The sequence below is a fragment of the Vipera ursinii genome (assembly GCF_947247035.1).
Source record: "Vipera ursinii genome assembly, chromosome: 1".
NCBI classification, from domain to species: Eukaryota; Metazoa; Chordata; class Lepidosauria; order Squamata; family Viperidae; genus Vipera; species Vipera ursinii.
This window is the reverse complement of record NC_139512.1, coordinates 42,122,740-42,140,713: the sequence shown is the minus strand read 5'-3', so window position 1 is coordinate 42,140,713 and position 17,974 is coordinate 42,122,740. Positions and strand designations below refer to the sequence as shown.

The window sequence follows — 17,974 nt, the reverse complement described above, 5'->3', positions numbered from 1 at the left end:
AAAGGAGGGGGAGGCACCCACAACTGGAACTTGAGTGCTTGAGGCTTCACCCTTTCCAGCTCCTCTCCACATAAAACTTCACATCTGTCATGCCCCCCACCCCAGACAAACTGGAGCAAAACATTTTCCTTCCTGTTCCCTTCCTTCCTGATCAGATCTAAGGTGGACTATTTTAAGGCTGCACATATTCACCAATTTTGCAATCAGATAGAGTTATTTGTGGTTCATGTCTTCCCTGCTTTTCTCCTGTTTGTCAAAAATGCAGCTGCTGGCAGGGTCCTTCTAGCAGATGTTTGAAGAAACCTCTATGGATTATTGCAAAGCTGTCTCAGAACAGCTGCTAAATCTGTTAAGTATTAGCAGGTGCTGGGCTGCTCGCACTCTCAAGGCATTAAGTATATTTTAATAACAGCAGCAGGGGCAGGGACATGGAGGAAAAATAAACAGAAGTCAAGTGTGACATTAAATCTCTTCATCACACCGTATCGGTCTTTTGTAAATATCACAACCTTTCTTCCATCTGTATTACTGGTGGCCCCCAAGGCTGGAAAAGTTGCTGGAAAACTGATAGCTACAGTACTCTTTTTAGAAAAAGTAGCTAGGAAAGCCACAGAACACTGCTGAATTCCTATAAATCCTCTTTTTTTAAGTTAAAGACTTAATATCTCTTGATTTCTTCTGAAGCTCACAAAGAGGGCAGGGGGAAGGGCAGAAATGTCCTTGATAGCATGAACCACTTATGTTAGAGATTCATAAATACATCATATTTACAAATGCAACCAAGTAAACTTTGGACTACAATCAGAGTCTTTCAACAGAGGTGCAAGAGGAGGAGAAATTGGAGGTGATTTCATATAAAGCAGCCATGTCCAACCAGGAGCCCATTGGCTGCATGAGGCCCTGGACAGCTAGTAATGCAGTCCCATAAGATCAAAAACTATTAACACTATTATGTGATTTTTATAAATTAACTATATATTTTATATGTGGGCCAAGACAATTCCTCTTTGCCCAATGCGGCCCAAGCAAGCCAAAAGGCTGGACACCCATGGACTGAAGCTTAAGTCATAGACTTACAATACAAAATTCATTGATCCGTATATGGAATACCATGTTATTTCTGTTGCCTTTGTCAAACTGCCGGCCCATGGGCCAGTTTCATCATACTGAAGCCGCACCCATCCCATTGCCGGCAATGCAAAAAGAGACACGATACGTCGCGACACATCATGTGACATGGCAAGTTTGACACCCGTGCCTTTGACTATGTTAACTGCATCCTGCCAGACCTTGCAATTCTGATGCCAGTTTGGCACTTCTAAAAGTAAAACTTCCAAACCACAAGTAATTTGAAATGTTCTGGAAATGTCCTCTTTCAAAGCCAGTACACCCTGAAATACTTTGAAGAGCCCCTAGAACAGCAAGGCCTAGAGCAGAGATTCCCAACTTTGCTGGCTCCAGAGACCGGGTTTCAAAAGAAAAATGTTCTCCCACGAACCGGGTGGGATAGTTTTGTGGGCACAATCTAGATCCCGTGCATGCGCAGATGAACTTTGCTTGTTCGTCTGCTGGGTGCATGGCTCGATTCCCAACAGGCCTCAGAGAGGTACTGGTCAATGGAACGGGAGTTGGGGACCCCGACCTAGAAGGAGAAGCAACCTTCTAGAATTCTCCAGATTATTCTGTTCCTAAGTCGATTAAATGTACACATTGCTAATAGCTTCATGTTTTAAATGTTTCTTTTTATTCAAGATGATAAAACTAACCAGTTACAATATAAATCAAGGATCTAGCAATATTTTAATATTTTGAATTCCCACATACATTCCATTTAATGAATCACTGGTCCTGTTGTTTGAGCTACAAAAATTAACTTATGACCATTAAATCATTACTTTCTCCTACCTTGAGCAGCTTGCGGGACCACTATTACGTTCTTGCCCTTTTCAAATATTTTAACATAAAATTCAGAAGTTACTAAATCAAAAAATCCCCTCCCCCAGAGAGTTTGAAAGATTATGTAGGTAGTCTCTGACTTACAACCACAACTGGGATTTTCCATTGCTGAGTAAAGTAGTTGTTACAAATTTTACCCTCTCTTTTGCCATAGTTGTTTAGTAATTCATGTGGTTATTAAACAAATCCAGATTCCCACATAGACTTTGCTTGTCAGAAGCCTCTTGAGCTGGTCACAAATGTTGATCACATGACCAGGGACTCTGCAACTGCCATCAACACATGCCAGTTGCCAAGTAAGTTGACCACATGACCAAGCAGATGCTGCTAATGGTTGTAAGAATGAGGATTGGTTATAAGTCACTTGTGTTAGTGCCATTGTAAATTTGAATGGACATTAAGTGAATTGTTATACGTCAAGGACGACCTGAAATTCTGCCATTAGTGCTAGCTTTAGTAAATTTTACTATACAGCATTGTAATTAAAAAAGGACTTCAATTTGATTTTTATTTCAGCTCCTATTTGTCGTGGAATAATTAATATTCTGACCAGAGGAGGATGGACCGTGGTTCATTTGCATGGTGAATGTCAAATAAAGAAAATCCGAGGCATATTCTATTGTAAAACTTTTAATGAGAAAACAAAAGCCTTGGTGGAGCAGTGGGCTAATGCCTCCTTAAGTAACACAAGCTGCCTGCAATTAGTGCAGGTTCGCATCCCACCAGGCTCAAGGTTGACTCAGCCTTCCATCCTTCCGAGGTAGGTAAAATGAGGACCCAGATTGTTGGGGGCAATAAGCTGACTTTGTAATAATGCCGCTTGGGGGGCGGGGCGAAAGCCCTAATAAGCAGGCATATACATAGAATGAAGGCTATTGCTAAGCACATTGATTTGTGCTTAGATTGTAAGCCGCCCTGAGTCTTCGGAGAAGGGTGGGATATAAATGGGATTAAAAAAAAGACCTAAACTGACTATATTCTCTCATCAGGCAGAAGAGAAAAGTAAAGAAGTAACTGTGAGAAACTTTTTCTAGGCATGCGCACAAAACAGTCTAAAACCATAACATAGCTGGACACAGCTGGATTCACTATGGTTACATGATAAGATTAACACAGGTGCAGAGCAGAAAGAGATGTAGAATTAGAAATGAACTTTCCGGATGAACTGGAAAAAATGTGCAGTGACACTATTGCATCAAACTTAAAGTGTTCCAAGTTACTTTATATGTTGCCAAATGGTAGCGTTTCTAGAAAATTCTATGTGACATCTACTGGGATGTATAGCACTTTGGAAATAATTCACAGTACAGAAGATGTTTTAAAAGATAGAGAAATGTGTCACGGTTAGCATTCTTGCAAGCTCTGAAGCACCTTCTCCCAAGTCTGTGTATGGCTCTAGCTTATCGAGCAGGGGTCTTCAAACTTGGCCCTTTTATGACTTGTGGACTTCCACTCCCAGAATTCCTCAGCCAGGCACGCTGGCTGAGGAATTCTGGGAGTGGAAGTCCACAAGTCATAAAAGGGCCAAGTTTGAAGACCCCTGCTCTAAAGCAACAGCTCCTGTCTGGGCTGAACTTTGCAAGAAAAGAACAGGCAGAAAACCTTGGAAAGGGATGGCGAATAATATCTGTACTGAATTACTAATCAGAAGTCTATGCCTCTGCAATTAAACTGACTCTAAACAATTACCAAGTCATATATTCTCTTGATGTGGAATGATGGTAACAAGCAAGAACACACTATCATTATGATTAATTTTTGTTTATATTACTTGTATTACACCAACAGTGTGCCTTTATATTTCAAGATATACAAGTTTAATCTATTTTTTCTGTTAATTCTATTATCAATAAATTATATCTAAGAAAGCTATTTAGCATTTTTTCAAATTAAGAAAGACTATCATTAACAAAGAATGTAATAAAAAGATATATGTGGAGTGAGATTCAAGTGAGCATTCTGCATCCAGGCTTTTCAGAATGTTAACACAATTAAAATTTTAGGCTACAGACATTCCTCCTAATTGGAGTATGAGTTTCCAACATTTTGGCTGAGATTATGAATACTTCTAACATGACCGAGAAGCAGTCGTCTGAAATTTGAAAGCACAAGTGTGCACATCAGTGCTACTATTAAAAGCATCCAATATGAAATTTGTGCAAGCTAAAAAAAATTCAATGCGGTTTCCAAGAGCTACATTAAAGATGCAAATTCATTAAGGAGACAACTTTTTAAAAGCAGCTCAGTCTCTCCCTCCCTCCAGAAGGTGAAAAAAGTGCTTGCTATAATCAGTATAGCACACCTATGAATTCAGAGGCAATAATAATAATAATAATAATAATAATAATAATAATAATAATAATAATAATAATAATAATAATAAGTAGAAGTAGTAGTAGTAGTAGTAGAAGTAGTAGTAGTAGTTGTTGTTGTTGGAAGAGACCTTGGAGGTAATCTAGTCCAACCCCCTGCTCAGGCAGGAAACCCTATACCATTTCAAGCAAATGGCTGTCCAGTCTCTTGTTAAAAACTTCCAGTTTTGGAGCATTCACCACTTCTGGAGGCAGGTTGTTCCACTGGTTAATTGTTCTAACTGTGAGGAAGTTTCTCCTTAGTTCTAGGTTGCTTTTCTCCTTGACTAGTTTCCATCCGTTACTTCTTGTCCTGCCTTCAGGTGCTTTGGAGAATAGCTTGAGTCCCTCCTCTTTGTGGTAGCCCCTGAGATATTGGAACACTGCTATCATGTCACCCCTCACCCTTCTCTTCGTTAAACTACACATACCCAATTCCAGCAACCGTTCCCTATATGTTTTAGCCTCCAGTCCCCCAATCATCTTTGTTGCTCTTCTTTGTACCCTTTCTAGAGTCTCAACATCTTTTTTACATCGTGGTGACCAAAACTGGATGCAGTATTGCAGGTGTGGCCTTACCAAAGCATTGTAAAGTGGTATTAGTACTTCACTTGATCTTGATTCTATCCCTCTGTTAATGCTCCCTTCTCGGTGGGAGCGCCTGCCCTCTGGAACCAGCTGCCGGTGGAGCTGAGAACTGCCCCCGACCTTCGATCATTCCGCCGGGGCCTGAAGACCTGGCTCTTCGAGCTCTCGGGCCCAGACTGAGGAGGAATTTTTAATTTGGGGTTCTTTTTAACTGACTACAGGGTTAATTTAATATTTTTTAATTTGGTTCTTAATTTTTGTATTTTGGATTTTTTAATTTCCTGTAAACCGCCCTGAGTCCTCAGGGAATAGGGCGGTATATAAATATAACTAAATAAAATAAATAAATAAATAAAATAAATAATGCAGCCTAGCACTGTGTTGGCTTTTTTGGCAGCTGCAGCACACTGCTGGCTCATATTGAAGTGACTGTCTACTAGGACTCCGAGATCCCTCTCACAGTTACTACTATTGAGCAAGGTACCACCGATATTATACCTGTGCACTTGATTTTTCCTGCCTAAATGTAGAACCTTACTTTTTTCACCATTGAATTTCATTTTTTAGATAGCACCCAGTGTTCGGGTCTGTCCAGAACCTCCTGCATTTTAAACCTATCTTCTGGAGTATTGGCTATTCCTGCCAGCTTGGTGTCGTCTGCAAATTTGATGAGTTCCCCATCTATCCCCTCATCTAAATCGTTAATGAAGATGTTGAAGAGCACAGAGCCCAGAACAGAGCCCTGTGGCACCTCACTACACACTTCCTTCCATGTAGATGCAGTTCCATTGAGGACGACACGCTGAGTACAGGCTGTCAGCCAGCTACGAATCCATCTGGTGGTGATGCTATTTAACCCACATTTTTCTATCTTATCAAGTAGTAGATTGTGATCTACTTTATCAAATGCCTTACTGAAGTCTAAGTAAATTATATCTACAGCATTCCTCTGGTCCACTAATTTTGTCACTTGGTCAAAGAATGCAATAAGATTTGTCTGGCATGATCTGTTTTTGACAAACCCATGTTGACTTTTAGTGATGACTTTGTTTGCATCAAGATGTTCGCTGATTTGTTGTTTATCTTTTCCAGAATCTTCCCAGGTATTGAGGTCAGGCTGATAGGTCTGTAGTTTCCTGGATCAATTTTTCCCCCCTTTTTTGAAGATGGGAACTACATTAGCTCTCTTCCAGTCCTCTGGTAGTTCCCCAGTGCTCCAGGATCTTTGAAAAATACAGTTCAGTGGTTCTGAGATCACGTCTGCAAGTTCCTTGAGAATTTTGGGTTGTAATCCATCTGGTCCTGGTGATTTGAACTCGTCTAGGCTGGACAGGTGCTCACTTACCATTTTCTTGCCTATCTTAACTTGCGTTTCTATTCTGTTTTTTATGGCACTGGTTTTGGTAGGTAGGCCTGTTTTTTCCCTTTGTGTAAAGACAGATGCAAAAAACGAATTAAATAGTTCTGCTTTCTCGCTGTTGCTTGTCACCATTTTTCTTCCCAATCATTTTCAAAATATAAAGGTAAAAAGGTAAAGGTTCCCCTGCACATGCGTGCTAGTGGTTTCTGACTCTAGGGGCCAGCGCTTGTCCGAGGACGTCTCCGTGGTCATGTGGCCAGCATGACTAGACGCCAAAGGCGCATGAAACGCTGTTGCCTTCCCACCGTAGTGGTCCCTATTTTTCTACTTGCATTTTTTACGTGCTTTCGAACTGCTAGGTTGGCAGAAGCTGGGACGAGTAACAGGCGCTCACTCTGTTACGCGGCACTCGGGATTTGACAAACAGCTGACCTTCTGATCGACAAGCTCAGTGTCTTAACCCACTGAGCCACCGCGTCCCTTTTCAAAATATGCACCACCCTAATTCAAACTGTCAAAACTCTCAGTAAATAAATACAGTTCAACCTAAATCCTCAGGATTAGGAATTTGTGTTTTGCATCATGTCAGGAAAAGTTATTTAAAGAATAAAAATAAAATAATAATAAAATAAAATAATAAAATAAAAATCTTAACTAGGAGACAGCATCCTTCAAAGAATCATTCATTATTTTCCAGTGTGCATCTGTGGGTTCTGCTGGCTATTAAACAGACTCAGATGGTTGACTGTACTGAGGTGAGGGAGCGAGAATGCAACACAATAGCACAGGACCGAATAAGGAGCCAATATAAACGGTTCTGCTTCTGCTGATATAATCCTCTCATAATAAATTATTTCCGATAGCTAATTTTTATTGCTCCTAATAATATCATAGTACAAAATACTCTAAAAAGACAAATATGTCTAATGTTTGTATTAAAGCAACGGTCTCCAACCTTTCCAGTTTTGCAGACTGGTGGGGGGAAGAGAGGAAATGTGTGCCCGCTGCTTCCGTGACCCGGTTTTGAACAGGCCACGGCCCAGAGGTTGGGGACCTCTATATTAAAGCATTAACACTGACGTATCAATAGGTAAGTTAATAAGATATCTCAGTGTTTGTCAACCTTGGCAACTTGAAGATGGATTGACTTCAACTCCCAGAATTCCCCAGCCAGCCAAGCAAACCCCAATTGCCTTCAATTTACAATTTCTTAGAACTCATTGCATAATTAGATAAGCTTGTAACCAAGTGCATATATATTTCAAGGAATTCTTTGTACGATGAATCATCTGTGGATATATTTTAGTACCCTTGTTCCAGCTGTGCTTGAAAAGCAGAAAGTAAGCATTTTCTGCAAATAAAGTTTCTGTTTCTAAAATTTACTATTACATCAAGTCTTTCTGCTCAAACAAGCACTCAAGATGTAATATAAGAATAAAAAGCTAGCATTTATTTCAAACAGGCCCATGCAGGGTCTACTAGCTTCCATTAAAGTCCCGTGTGAACTTAAGAACAGAACCTAGAGTTAATCAGTATTAACCTGTGGCATCATAAAAGTTGAAAGCATCCACCTTTCATTTGATGTTAAGACAACTGGTAACCTCAGAACATTTTTGATTCAGCATTATTTAGAAGTTGTACATCTTAGTCATTTAGCTCCAGTTGTCACTGTTTTATGGAACCCACACAACTATCTCTAGCAGCACATTTATTCATTGCACACAACTGATCTTCTGTTAAACCTTGAAAAAATTGATAGCCATGTTGTTCTCTGAGTAACCCATGAAACAGTAAGAGCACATGACCCTGTCTCAACTACTTCATAGTGCAAACTGAGAATTAACCATCTTGCATGTAGCTTAAGTTCATGGGTATTTTCCAATAAGTCAATAATTATTGATTATAATAAGACTCTTAAAAAAGTTCCGAAAGGTAGGGATTCCTGATGATAAACAAAATAACTTATTATTCAAAGAGTTTAACAATCCTCTTCTTTGGAAACAATAAAGGAGTTTTAAGTTTTTCAGCTCACCACCTAGGAACTATTTATAAAAGATTAAGAACTGATACTATCATAATTGACTTGGGAGACCGGTGTGTGGTGTAGTTGGTTCACATGGTGTGGTAGGATGGAGGGTTTGTTGTCACTGTGTGTACTTTGACAATAAAGGTTTATTTATTTATTTATTTATTTATTTATTTATTTATAATACAGATGACTCTGAAACACTGGAGGGCTAGAAGATTATCTTACAGTATCAATTTATCTGCAGCTTTTTATTCTGGGTTGAGCAGTTTTGTACCACCGTAGTTGTACTGTCTCTGAGACAGTAAGAACTGCTTGTTCAGCTTAAAGCTCTAACAAGCTTTTTCCAACCCATTCTTGTAGACAACACAAAGAGATCAGTAGAAAAACAGCCATACTTTACTGGCTCTCAAACCTATTCTATACAGACTATTTTGAAAGTGGAGGATTTAAAGAAGACCAACTCTTTTAATAAGCCAGCTGAATGTATGTACATTAATGTATGTACATTAATATACCATTAGCATACTGCAGTGGCTCGGGTGCTGACTTAAGATTGAGGTAATTCATATTCAAATTTCCCATTTCACTATAGTGATCACTGGATCATCTTTGACTAGTAACACTCAGCCAGATTGAGGTAAGGTAATTAAGATTAATTAGGAGGAACCTCTATGTAAACTTTGAACCTTTAGCAAAAATAAATGCAATGAACCAATATGTGATAAATTTCATGTCACTTTATATAATACTGTTATCTGGCATAGGCAAAAAATGTTAATGTATCCATCTGACAAGCACAATTATATCAGTATAGGTGGGGTCCATATGCTAAGTACTAGTAGAAATACTTGGCTAGACAGTGAGATACTGTTGGACTCAAAATCCCAGCAGCCCCAGCCTGGAGCTTATGAGAGTCTCTGTACGTTCTAAAGAGCAATAAATCAAGAAGCACAAAGCTGTCATCAGTAATTTGAAACTTTTTTTACTGGATTATATTATTAATAAATTTGTTATGGCCACCCATTCTGGACAGTTTACATCAAACTGTACAATTTAAAAAAACCATTCCCTTTTTACAATCTGTAATCAGATGGAGATGAGTGTTTGCTGGCCAGATGCCCTTCCTAACGCCAGAGTTTGCAGAAGATATTTTTTTTTCTTTGTGCCTTAGGAGAGAAACATCAACTGCTACCTAGGATTGAATTCTCAACCTTCTTCTGGGTGGAAGGTGAGTTCTTCACACTAGGCCACCTTGCAGCTCATATCATACTATTATAGTATGCAATTAAAGTTGCTTAAAGCAGAGGTTCCCAATCTTTTCTTCACCATGGAGCTCCTATAAACCCTAAAAATAACAAAAGCAACAAAGAGACGGCTCCACAAGGACACTTATCCCAGACTTGGAAACAGAGCCAGGTCTTAAGAGCCTTCTGGAACCAAGAGAGTAGGGGGGATGGTGATGCTGTTCCAGAAGATTGGAGTAGCAACAAAGAAGCTGTGCTTCCTTAGTCCCACAACATAGCAACATTTGAGGAGACTTGGCATGTCTATCTAGTTGTACTGAGTAGACAGAAACAGAGATGGGTGGTCCTCCAGATAACAGGCCCCATGCTATGAATATAACTTTTGGACAGAGGAAAAGCAAGAAAAAGATTGGGGGAGTTACAGTCTGGGTATTAATTTTCAGCCAAGACCAAAGAAAACACAGATAAGACATGAAATACTATTTTAAATGAAGAGTGCAAACAAGAATAAACCTACAGCAATCAGAAAAGGAAGCAAAGCTAGTTCCTGTCATTACAAACATCAAGAGTAGCACAATGCTGTTTTGGTAAAGTGGTATTGATTGCACTGTAATGTATACCTCCTGAAGACACATCATTGCACAAAAACAGGGAACAGGACTGGGCCATTAACAATAGGCCATTACTGCATTCCTAATACAGGTTCACATGGGTTTCAAACTGTTATTATTGAAATTCAAACTATTAAGTCAAATCGACTCAGACATAAGGATCCTGGCTAAAACATGTTTTAACACAGCACATGCCGTACCTTTGAAGGGTAATATAATTTAATTTGTACTGAGATTAGGAAAACATTTGGAAAAATAATATGGCTGTCAGGAAATTCGGGACTGCTTAATCTACAGATACCGTAGGACAGTTCCCCAATCTTTCCGGCTTTGCGGACTGGAGGGCGGGGGTGGGGGAGAGGGGATGGTTCCGTGTGAGCAGCTGGCAAGGGTGCATGCACACAGCTCTATTTGTGCAAGTATCGGGAAAGCGTGCCTGCCACTCGCAGAAATGGAGCCCGTGTGCACGCATTCACCTGCTGCTTGCACAAGTGGGGATGTGCGCACACTTTCACCTGCCGCTTCTGTGGCCCGCTTCCAAACCAGTCATGGCCAAGTAGGGGGCCACAGCCCAGAGGTTGGGGACCCCTGCGCTAGTCATGTATGTATGTATCCATGTATGCATTTAAAACATTTATGTAGCTGTCTACCTTTCAACCAATTCTGGGAGGGTTAGTTTATTTATACCATTTATTACTTCTCAAGTAGTTATAGTCATATAGTCATAATATCCTAAGTATTCAAAATCAACACAATTCATTGCAATAAACTAAAAATGCAGTATAGATTGGAAATTAATTTACTGGAACTTAAAGTACAGCTATAAATAAACTCAGAAACGTTGTCAGGGTGGAATAACTATGAAAAGTCCAATTCACAGCTGGTGTTGTTTTAATAAAATCTTTACAGTATTTAACAGATCTTCCAGAAGAAGGCAATGTCCACTAAATCCAAATTTACATATTTTGCTTCAATTTATATCTTTGTGTAATTATGTCATAGTCATAAATATATCTTTGCAACCAAGCCATTTATGGAATAAACCCAGTAATTAATAGATCCCCCAAATTTAACAGACACACAATCTGTTAAATGGAAGTAGTGTCTGAAAGGAAAATACCTCCACTGAATCTGACACTTGCTAAAGAAAGGAATATTGAACCCAGAGCTTATTCTATTTCTACAATTAATGATCATGCATAATTTGCTCCTTTGTGTAACCAGTTAACACAAAAGGACTTGAAAGAAATGGCTTAAGTTTAACAGGAAATGCAATTTTTGCAGGTTAGATCAGCTGCTTGAAAATAGTTTCCTTGATTAACTGCAACAGAAAAAGATTTGTGTGTGTGTACGTGTGTGTGTAGGAGACTGCCATTATCAATTATCACTTCAAATTTGCTATTGCATATATTATTTGAGTTTGTTACTGAATTTGAAAAAAACAACTTTCCTTAACAGCCTAAAATCATCATAAACTAATCAATCCCTATGGAAGTTTTCTTGTAAGAATGCCTCTAGATTTAGTGGGAATACACCACAGCCAGTCCTTGCTTAGTGACCCTAAGTGGGACCAAAATTTCTGCCACTAAGCAACACGGATGTCAGGCACTGACCTTCACCTATTCATGATGAGGCAATAGGAAGGATTTCCCAAGTTGACATGGAGAGTAGCTGTCAGCCTGCTATCTAATGACACAGCCCAAGAATTAGATGCCATAGTTGCAGAGATACAAAAAGTTGTGATCTGGCACTTATAGAGAAACTCATAAGCTATTCCAGTGTTTCTGGAGGCAAGAACCCATTCCTGCAAAACAGTTCACCCATTTCCACATGACTTCTCTTCGTAGAATATTAGGCATCGGATGGTCAAATAAAGTACCAGATACTGAAGTTTTCTCTAAAGCAAGTCTACCATCAGTTCACACACTGCTGTGAGAGCACAGACCCATTGGACAGATCATGACATCTGTATGGTGGATGAGTGCCTATCCAAGCAGCTCCTTTTGGGGAGCTACCTGCGGGGAAACACTCACATGGAGGGCAGAAAAAGATATCACAAACATACATTAAAGGTCTTCCTGAAGTTGCTTGACTAGACACGACCATCTGGGAAACACTGGCACAAAATTGCTCTACTTGGCTTGGCATCAACCATAAGGGTTGTCAAGCTTAAGAAGTAAGGCAAGCTGTGGAAGCACAATATAAGCGTAAACTGCTAGTGCCACACCTGCAGTGTCTACATATTTCCCCAAGATGTGCCAGAACATTCTATGCTTAAAATGGCCTAACCACTCATCTTCGGGCTCACCGCATTTAGCTTTAACATAATGCTGTGTTAAGGCCTTTATCAATGATGAAGGATGAACATCAACTCTGCCCCACTGTCACCAATGGCCTTGGGAAGGCTTCATGAGGCTTCAGGAAGGCTGCATGTGGCCAACAGCTGCCTCAAGAATGGCCAGGCTGGGGGGTGGGGGTGGGGTTTGTCAGCAGTGGGAGGACGTAAACTGCAAAATCAGCTAGGATCAGAAGAGGGCAGGGTGGCAGGGGTACCGTGCAGAGGGCACAGCTGTGGGAGCAGCAGAGTAGAGGGCAGCCAAAAGGGGAAAGGTGGGGAAGACAGGCAGGTAGGGGGAGCCGACATGCACCCTGTGGTTGTAAATGCGGGCTAGGGGCCAAGTGCCCACATTTTGATCACATGACTGCCAGTGCATTGCAACAGTCGCAACTTTGATGATCGGGCTTCAATTCCATTTGTTCACCGCTGTTGTTAATTTTGGACACTGAGTGAATGGTTGTTAAACAAGGACTACCTGTAATTAGTATCATCAGGAATTATTCTAATTCTAAAGTGGGAACATCGGGAAATGTTGCCAGAGCAGGGGTGTCAAACTAGCAACGTCACATGATGTGTTGCGATGTATCGCACCTTTTTTGCCATTGCCGCAATGGGGTGGGCGTGGTTTTGCTACGATGCATCCGGCAGATTGACACCCCTGGCAGGGCTTTTCAACCTTTTCATCCATTGTACCACTTTTAGGATATGGCAACATCCGAGTACCACCAGTCGCCTAGCAAGGTGTCAAAAACTTGATGACCCAAAAAAAAAAAAAGGAAAAAAAGTGAAGTACAGGTAATCCTCGACTTACAACAGTTCACTTAGTGACTGTTTGAAGTTACAATGGCACTGGAAAAAGTGCCCCCCAAGTCACAGCCGAGCAAGACACCTGCCTTCCCACCCGGCGGCACTCTTCCTCCTGTCCGAGGTTTTCATTGTTGTGAGCATTTCTGTTGAGGATTGGCAGCGGGGGTGGGGTGGGGTGTTTGGTTTTTATTCCCCGTCTGCTGTGTGGTTGCAGCAGGTTTTGGTCACTTCACATGACCCTGGGACACTGTGACTGTCATAAATATGAATCAGTTGCCAAGCATCTGAATGTAAATAACAAGACCCTGGAGATGCTGCAACATTCCAGCTGATCAGCGCTTCCCTACGCTGATCCTGGTGCTTCCACTGAGCCCTGACAGCCCTGCAGTTCCAGCTATCTCTCTCTCAGGCTTGTGCGGTGCTGCCACTGGTTCAGCTCATTCCCCTCGCCCATTACGACTTTTCTAGGATGGTCACGTACCACCTGCCAGGTGCCAGTGTACCATAGGTGGTAACTGTACCACTGGATGGAAAGCCCTACGATAGACCATACACCCACATCTGATTAGTCTCCACTCCATTTAAGTAACTTTGAATTTTCTATCTTAATTAAATTTTAATTAAAGCCTAACCCATTACTGTTAGACAAACCCATACATCTTCATGCAAGCACTCCAGTCATTCAACCTCATTCTCATAAAACTGAAATTTGCATATTCTACAATCTACTGGACTTCTTTAAAATATATGGAAAGACAACTCTAAATTCTGCATAATTCAACTTTAACTGGGCAGCAAATAAGTTCAAAAAACAAACAAACAAATATGATCATGATGGATAAAAGAATTCTATACTTGGATCTTTTAGCCAATCCTCCTTCCTCCTCCTTCTCTCTCTCTCTCTCTCTCTCTCTCTCTCTCTCTCACACACACACACACACACACACACACACACACGTTTAGGACTTAAGTAATGGTTAACTTGGTTTTTGCTAAACATTCAGCTGTAGCACTTCTTAGATGAGGGATAATTTTTTTTACTGCTTTCCACTATAACATGGATGAATAATCTGAACTATGAGAGAATATAGTTATTCAACCATAACTTGAATAACTGTCAGAATACTTATCAGAATACTTATTGAGACTCAACAGGAAAACCGCAGGGTGTAGCTACATGCCAAGAAAATATCTTTTCTAAAAAAAAATTGCAAAATGTGCTATCAAACTTTGCAAAAGACTACACAATATATTGAATTTTTATCACAGACCTTAAGAATAGACAGGTTTGCCCTGGGGGAAAAAAAGCTTTATTCTTATTTTAAAAGGTCAGACACAGAAAAGAAATGAGGAAGAGAAGAAATGTAAGCCTGTGCTTTACACTGGAGAAATAAGCATTTTGAAAAGCCCGAACAGCTTGCCAGAAAGGTCACAGACCGTCACTACGATCACCTTACAGTGAAGCTAGATTGGACTGTACACAAATGCTACCATTCTGGTTTTGTGTTAACAGACCCAACCCTACTGAATAAAGGTTTTAGTTTCATTGATCTTGAGGCACAACTGGGCATTCTGCCAACACAGTTCTATTTTTTTAAAAAAAAAATCCCCTCTGTAACGGAAGAAGAAAACCAGCTTTGTTGAGCTGCTCCAACAGTCCCAGTTTTAAACACACGTCACATCTGTGTAAAAAGTTCATTTCTGGAAATCAATGAACTTTTCAGATTGGTGGGCATCACTGTGCAATAAGAACAGAATAAGGACATCTTTAAAGAAAACCTCAAGCTTGAGAAAACTATATGACTTAAGAGTCTTTGAAAAGTGCCTGTTTCAACCCAATCATGAAACTTCAAATGGAAGACCTTGTTTCATCCTGCCATAAACTCTGCAACAGGAAGAGATGTGGTCAGTCAGGCTTCACTGAGCTAAAACATAAAGACTTATGCACAAATTTAAATTAACCCTGGGCATTACCATTTCTTATCCATTACCATTTTAGGTTAATTTGTAATCTGTGATATTTCTATGCTTGGAACAGGTGATAAATAATGTAACTTAAAATGAAAAGGTTTAAGATACTTCTTACATAGCTGTGAAATATACTTGCTAAATATAATAAGGGAAGCAGGCCTGGCATATGAAAATCTTTATGATCCCTTAAGGACAGTCCCGTCTTGGTCATGTGACCAGGAAGAAGGAAGTAGAGGGCCTATTCTCAACAGGCAGTCTGCCACCTCAATGGTAATGATGCACTGCAGCTCCCAGCTGGATCTAGCCCATTTTTGAACTTCAATCTTTATTTTACTGTTTTCTCTCCTACTCCAAATTTTGTCCCTCTCTGCTCAATTTTCAGAGTTATCCTGGGGATAGACAGGAGTCCTGATCTCCTTTATGTACTCAATTTCTAACATACACGAATCGGGGAAAGTAAATATCAATGGGCTTTTCCATCTAAAATATTAAAGAATTATTTTCAAAAAACATGTGACTCCACTCCCAACTTCTAAATTATACCTTAGTTTTATGACCGTCAGGCATATTATTACCTGCACCAGTTTTTCTCACAACTGAACACCTCCAAAACGTTCAGTTTCTATTTTCTATAAGCCCAATTAGCAAATCAGGAATAATGGGAGCAGCTGTTTAAAGTTTCTGGAGGCCGATTTGGAATAAAGGTTAAGTGTCAACTGTTCTCCAAACTTTCAGTTGAAAACCTTTCCCTGCCCGTTTTCTAAAAATCTTTAACTGGAGGATTTAAGATTTTCAAGAGAGACCATGTGTATGTCAGGATGTGCTCTAATGTTATGGAACAAGAAGCTCCCTTTTGCTTAATAATTGGCACAATATGACAGATTATGTTTTCTGTGCTGTTCTTTTTTAAATATATAACACAAAGCAAAAAAGTGTTCCAAAACCAAACATAGGCTAAAGGTAAAGGTTCCCCCGCACATGCGTGCTAGTCGTTTTCCAACTCTAGGGGCCGGTGCTCATCTCCGTTTCAAAGCCGAAGAGCCAGCGTTTGTCCGAGGACGTCTCCGTGGTCATGTGGCCGGCATGACTAGACGCCAAAGGCTGTTACCTTCCCACCGTAGTGGTCCCTATTTTTCTACTTGCATTTTTACGTGCTTTCGAACTGCTAGGTTGGCAGAAGCTGGGACGAGTAACAGGCGCTCACTCTGTTACGCGGCACTCGGGATTAGACCCGCCAAACTGCCGACCTTCTGATCGACAGGCTCAGCGTCCTAACCCACTGAGCCACCGCGTCCCTTCAAAAACAGAGGCTAGGAATGATTATTTATTAAATTTTCCAAAAGTAAAAGCACTACATTATCTAGCATGGAAACAATGATTTCCAATACAAATATATTTTATACAATTTAAAAGCGATTTGCCATTTTGGGTCAACTTACACTTGCAACATTATTTTATTCAGGAAGACTCCATCTGCTAGATTCATGTACACTGCAAGTTTGTCTTCGTTATCACTCCCCGGTAGTCCAAATGTTTTTACCTGCCAGAAAACACAAATTAAAACATTTTAGAAAATGCATTTCAAAGATTAAACATACTTTCTAATTTTGTTTTGGAAACTGTGTATTTACATGCATTTGAATAATTTGAGGGTTATAAACTCATAATGAAAATGGTTATCATACTCCTATTGGTGGCAAAAAAAAACCTGGTTCTGTTAGGCCGCAAGGGATCCATTCCCCAGCTATTAACAGTGGTCTGAAGAACCCACATCTCCTTCTATAATAGAACAGGAATCCCACTTAGCAGACTATTCAGAAATGTGTACTCTCCTTGCTATTTTACCCATGATATCTGCAGCTGTACTAGTAGATAAGGTGAAGGTACACAAAACGTTCCTATTTCTTTTACAGAAAAAGAAATGTCCATGATTATCTCTGCTGTTTTTCCCCCCTTCAGTTCAATTATGTCTGATTCTCAGAGACTGCCTAGACATATCCCTGCAGTTTTCTTGGCAAGGTTTTTCAGGAGTAGTTTGCCATTGCACCTTCCTAGAGCTGAGAGAAAGTGACTGCTCCAAAGTTATCTAGGTGGCTTCATGCCTAAGGTGGAACTAGAATTCACAGTCTCCCAATTTTTGAAGCCTGCCTGAACCACTATACCAAACTGACTCTCTATCTCTGCTATAAATCCATTCAAAATTCATCTGAACTAGATCGAGTTTTCTTCCAAGATCTTTAAATTCATTTAAATTCTCAACACAGACCAACACGACAGACTGCTCCTTAAAAAGAATCTGTTTATCATGATTTTTTTGTCAGCCACTATAAGCAGAACAATTCTGCTAAAATACAAACATGTCTGGTTTCTACCAATGTAACTTTGTAACACAGCACACCCTTATCTCGCTCCTGTTACTTTATTAAGAGCTTCCATATCAGATTCTATAGAGGCCGGATCTATACACGTCACAACATGGAACAAGAAGTCAGACTGCAGGTAAATTACTGAATTTTGGAGTAAGAATTTCCTGCAAAGAAGAACTACAACCAGGAAAAACACACTTAGCTACTTCATTCAGTATTGTGTATATTTTTATTGGGACTATTTAAGGGAATTTCATTAATCTATTATCATTACTTCTGCACCATGTAGCAAAATCAGGTTTAATCTGTAATATAGTTTGACTGCAAAAAGCAGAGCTAAAATAAAACCACCT

The 17,974-nt window shown here is 40.0% G+C and overlaps 1 protein-coding gene across 2 annotated transcripts in view; it reads right to left on the bottom strand.

Annotated features, from left to right (window-relative positions):
• Window positions 1–17,974, bottom strand: part of CCDC88C (coiled-coil domain containing 88C) — a 102,315-nt gene that overhangs the window by 82,352 nt on the left and 1,989 nt on the right. For both annotated transcript variants that reach the window (XM_083350205.1, XM_083350206.1), the window contains exon 2: window positions 16,695–16,795. In XM_083350205.1, coding sequence (XP_083206331.1) covers window positions 16,695–16,795 — 101 coding nt within the window. The remainder of the gene's footprint in view (window positions 1–16,694; window positions 16,796–17,974) is intronic.